The sequence below is a fragment of the Triticum dicoccoides genome, chromosome 2B, assembly GCF_002162155.2.
Source record: "Triticum dicoccoides isolate Atlit2015 ecotype Zavitan chromosome 2B, WEW_v2.0, whole genome shotgun sequence".
NCBI classification, from domain to species: Eukaryota; Viridiplantae; Streptophyta; class Magnoliopsida; order Poales; family Poaceae; genus Triticum; species Triticum dicoccoides.
Window position 1 is genome coordinate 576,723,179 of NC_041383.1, and position 5,257 is coordinate 576,728,435.

Consider the following 5,257-nt stretch of genomic DNA (forward strand, 5'->3'; position numbering starts at 1 on the left):
CATTACCCCACTTCAACAAGGTAGAATTTTCTTATAAATAGCAACTACTCCCTCCGTTCCAAATTACTCGTCGTGATTTTAGTTTAAATTTGAACTAAAACCACGACGAGTAATTTGGAAAGGAGGGAGTATTAGCTAGTAAACTCTAGTGTATTCTCACGACATAGGTTTCGGATGAAATGCAATCGCCTGCTATTATCCTGTGACATAGATCGACTGAAATGCAGAATAGATGAGAGATCAAACCGAGGTATGGACACCGCGTCGGCAAATCACTACTCAAGCCCACCACAATGCATCATTGCATTACAATGCAAAACTTGAAATAGAACGTTGATTGATTGACTATTGAGGACTTTTTTCGCACGTCTGAAGCGCAACGATAATGAATATCCACATTCAGTGTCAAGAGGAAGGTCAGCAACATAATAATAATAATAATAATAATAATAATAATAATAATAATAATAATAATAACTCAATCACATGGTGGAGACAACGTGAAGGCATTGCATTGTAACGTTGAGGAAAGGCCCCGAACTCCGGCTTGCGCAATGCAAGGTATACCCAACGAGCACGCCAGCTTGCACGGCGCAAGTATACGCAGCGAGGTGGCTTTTTTCTTAGAAACGAGCTTTAGAAAATAAACTTGACAGGAACACCTCAATCCATGGGGCAAACCAGACACTAATCATTTAGTTTGCTTCGACTCCACAGCCGTTTAACGATATGTACATAACATAGGCCCCTCATGTTGGCCTGTCCTCTTTGTACAGCTTTTTGGACAATTTCTTGTTTCCAAGAACTGCGAAGCTCCCAGATCTTACAGCTTTCTCAGCATGGATGCCAGAGCCAGACTAATGCGACGGCACAAGGGCGGCCACCACCTCGCGAAGAACATGAGTCGTGTCGCTGTAGCACACCTGCACCAGGGGGGCGCTTCTGTCCTTCACCGCATTGCCCAACTGCCATTTGCACAAGGGCATCTTAACTCGGTTAGCATCAAGCATACATCATGCTAAATTGCCCAGATCGTTGTCATAAGGAACAGCCAAACAACCATTTTGTAAAGTTGACCAGAGACTAGTCTACATAAATATTACACTGCAGAAAGCCAAAGAGGACTAAGTGCACTTGACTGAGTTCCTTATACTGCTGATGAACAAGTACTTTGAACACTATTAGCGAAAGCCCAGCCATGATCCATAACAACTTCCGCCAACGCAAAAGGAAACAGGACAAGGGTGAAAACGACTTGCTTAAGTGGGGACAGTTATCCGTTATAATTATATGTATTAAACATTTCCGTCAAAAGATCTGTACTACTCCCTCCGTCCGAAAATACTTGTCATCAAAATGGACAAAAAGGGATGTATCTATAACTAAGATACATCTAGATACATCCCCTTTTATTCATTTTGATGACAAGTATTTTCGGACGGAGGGAGTACTTATTAAACATCCATAAGATCAGAATAGTCCACATAGGCTGCTGCAACATGAACTGAACCACTTTGATACCTTTACTTAGAAAATGTTGAGCTGTATATCAGGCAAAACTTTAAATAATCTGTCTCTTAGCTCTTAGGACGCAATTGCAAATTAAGTTGACTTGAGATGCTGAGGCATTTGTGAAATTTGATAATCAAGGGCATCCATGAACCCTGATAACTTGTGTATGTATGATTCGACATGTGAATTTGCAATGAAATAAGGCATGCTTTGAGCCCAAGTTTGACCAAACAAGTGGAAGGAAGCAGTCATCACCTCGTCCATGAAGTAGAAGAACTTGTTGGCTAGGCCAGTGAGCATCTTCTTGCGTTCATCGCTCTCACAGGAGGAGATCACACGGCTGAGGTCAATATACAAGAAGGTGGCCTTCAGCCGGAGGTCCCTCCCAACCAGGTCCCATGAGTCTTCGTCTTCAATCTCCAAATCCTCCTTCATGGAGAAGAGTTCGATGGCGCAGTTGTTGATCCGGCAAACACATCCCTTCAATTCAGTCCCAAAATCCATCAGTAATTTGTACTGCTTCCTCTGGCCCCGATTTCTGTATGAAAAAGATCAAAGCCTATCAGTCCATTTATAGATAGAATGGGCAGTGTTGGGGAACGAGGGGAGGACACATGAAGGAGGGAGAAATGAAAGGAAACTGCTGATTCTTGGACACTAAGGAAGCAGCAGGTGTCGACAAGTGCATGAAAAAGACAAAGACCAGGTTGGTCAAAGGGAGGATACAGGATGGGTCAGTGGTGACGCGCTTGAAACGCAGGAAAGAGGACACGTTTAGGTAACGGGTGCCTTGCAGCCTTGAAGGACCGGAGAGCAAGAGAGGTGGCAGCAGAGAAAGCCATAAGAAATTGCAGACAGGCAATTTATGAGGGTAGTCATATTAATACAACTAAACTCCTGCAACCAGCCAACCATACGTCTTTTCTCTTCTTTCTCTCAAGCAAGCAATGACAACAACTCAATATGCAATGTGTTTTGCCATTTCCATTTTAGCAATAAAGTTATTCATCAATTCGCAGGAAAAGAATACAAATTCAATGACCAGGCAGCACGAAAGATCAGAATCGTTGGAGTGGGCCAAAAGATCAGCTCAGAATAACCATAAATAATTTTATACAAGCAAACAATTCAATACACAGGCCTTCATTATAAAGAGAGTTCACATTTGAACATGTGAAGAATATGCTAATTTGTTTTATTAGCACTTCTAATGAGAAAAAAAAAGTGTGCTTTCTCGTGTGTTCCTAAAAACAATTGTACAGAACATCCAAAAACAACGGCATGCTTCATGATTGTGCTCGCCTGCTAAAGCTCGGTATATCCTTAAAAGGTTCTTTTTATCTAGACAACGATATCCTTCTAAAGTTAAAATCTTAGTATATGGAACTTATATGAGAAGCTATCCCTGAGAGCCCAGCTGTAGTTTTAGGGAGTTACCCATATTCATCTTATGTGCAACTTCAGATGTAATTCCTATTGCTATTGCAAAAGTGTGACAGGTTAAAGCTTTCGACTTTCGGTTTCTAGTAGCAATTGAGTAAGCATAGTAAGTAACGGCAAAACACTTTTCCTAGCTTAGTTTGTATTCACTTTGACCTACAATTTGGCTTATAACCATCACTGAACAACCAATTCAAGCTGCCTTCCTTTCTCTTCTATCCACTCCCCATACCTTTCAAGAATATAAAAAATGATGGTAAAGAAAATTCTGAATTACATATGTTCACTGAGAAGCTGAGTTGTGGGTCCTACATATTTTCTTTTTGTAGCGTGGATTTTACATATTCTTCAATCACTGTCCTAGTGTTCAGAATAGTAAGAGGATGGGGGTAGACAAAGATAGCAACTGATTGCAATAGCTTGCGAAAACGAAAGCCGAGGGGCCCAAACGTGGTTCTCTTCTCTCTTTTCCCCTTTGCCTCCTTACATGGTCTGGCTGACACCTAAAATTTCACTGCCCAATACTATGGTACTAGGAATTGGAGTTTTGACATGTTTAATATAATAACCCTATAATGAATGTACAAGGACATGGTTGTGGCTGGGGCTGCAGAACAGTAATGCCACCGAAAAGCAACGGAACAAAAGGAACAGTGCTACAAATAAAGGGGAACAGGACAGATATTCTATCCATTAAGTTGCAGAGACGGAAAGAAATCCACGGTACCAAGTAGAAATTTAGGAGCATCGTATACGACACGTTGGCGACATTTATTTCTAATAACCTCTTCAGGAATTCCCTACTTTTTCTCATAAACCAAAAATCATTTGACTCAGTCACGCAACGCCAAGATTTGAAATTTGAAACATGAAGTTCAGGACGGAACTATAAACAATGAAGAGGGGATTAAAGAAGTACGGTATATATACTTAGTTAAAAAGACAATAAACGGCCAAGGGCAAGCATTTTCTTTGTCCACTTTACGCCGATCAAAACAGAGTGTGTAGATAGGAACCGAATCAGCTGCTCCTGAATCAGTAATCCGGAGCAGAGAAAGGGAGGGGGGCAGGAAAGAACAGAGAAATCTCAGATTCCCCCTGCATTACCGATCCACACCCCCATCCCAAATCCGATCCGACGTTTAATCTACAGAGATCGCTCGCCTCGGATTCTTCCCCCGCCACCAAACCGCGGGTGATGCTTTCCAGGCATGACTTGATCGGAACGGGCAATCCGAGGAAATCTAACCAACTAACCAAGGAGATGAGATGAGGGGGCCTTGCTCTTCCTTCTTCTTCATGGAGATGCTCCACTGATCCCCACCCCGGCCCACCCCATCTCGAACAAACTGACCTTTTTTCTGTATATTAAACACTTGATCGATGCGATCGAAGTCAAGATTCACCCGAGGATCACAGTGCTCGTGTCCTGTTCCTCTCGAAGCAACAGTAAAATTATACGACCTATAATGATGATGATTCTCTTAAAGCGGCTGATATTGACCGCTGTAACTTGGATTTATTAATTGCTATATATACTCCAGTAAGAACTAAGCCAACGGAAGCAAAGCAAGAGAGGAGCATGGCTCGTGTTTGTACCTTGCGTCCCTCCCCTGCCTTCTCGGTCTCTCTCTGGGTGCTAAGCAAAACTGGCCCCGCCTCTACGGTTGGTTCTACCTGGCCGTAGCCGTGTCTGGGCGTTATATACACGCGGCCGTGACCTCTGCGGCTCTGCATGTGGGCCCGCTGGTCTTAGCTGAACTCTGATTTGGAATTGCTTTGCGCTTCTCCATCTACAAGCTTCTATGTTCGGATAGCTTTGGCATTGTTCGACTAACAAAAAAGGATGGCTGTTTTAAAAAAAAAAAAGGATGGCTATGCATTGTTGGTTACTGGATTTTGCACCTGTATAAGCTGATGATTCACTGGACTTTTCTAGTAGTACGTGTGATGGTGACTGATTTGACCATCGATTAGCACGCCTAAGTATTTTATTAACTGCGTGTCTGCACTCCTACTTGGACAGGGTCCGGAGCGGTCCAAACACTTTGGGTCTTTTGTACGCAATTTTTTTCTACATTATACAAAAGATTGTCTTCAGCGTATCTATCTTTGACGGATTTGGTCGGATTTGTTCGACGTTCGCCTATGTTCATGTGTCTTCAGGTTGGATTCTTCTGATTTACGCTACTCTTCATTCTGTTGCCCGGCTCCGGCGAGGGAGGGGCGATGACAGCGGCGCCGTCGTCTCGCTTCAGTGCTTGTAGTTATCGCTAGGTGGTTTACGGATCTGGATGTAATTTTT

General features: G+C 42.8%; 1 protein-coding gene across 1 annotated transcript; it reads right to left on the reverse strand.

The window, feature by feature from the left end:
- Positions 1–671: 671 nt before the first annotated feature.
- LOC119364969 (photosynthetic NDH subunit of lumenal location 3, chloroplastic-like) lies at positions 672–4,606 on the reverse strand. Its single transcript, XM_037630546.1, has 3 exons — positions 4,552–4,606; positions 1,768–2,050; positions 672–965 (listed from the first exon to the last, which is right to left on the reverse strand). Exons 2-3 carry the CDS (start codon positions 2,014–2,016, stop codon positions 858–860), a joined length of 357 nt encoding a protein of 118 aa, XP_037486443.1. The 5' UTR covers positions 2,017–2,050; positions 4,552–4,606; the 3' UTR covers positions 672–857.
- Between the last annotated feature and the right edge of the window lie 651 nt (positions 4,607–5,257).

What these genes read in the sequence shown, in the direction of transcription:
- LOC119364969 (XM_037630546.1), bottom strand. Translation starts at nt 2,016, where the DNA reads ATGGATTTTGGGACTGAATTGAAGGGATGTGTTTGCCGGATCAACAAC. An exon ending in TCTTCTACTTCATGGACGAG is followed by an intron (nt 966 to 1,767) that starts GTGATGACTGCT and finishes TGCAAATGGCAG; the next exon opens with TTGGGCAATGCGGTGAAGGA.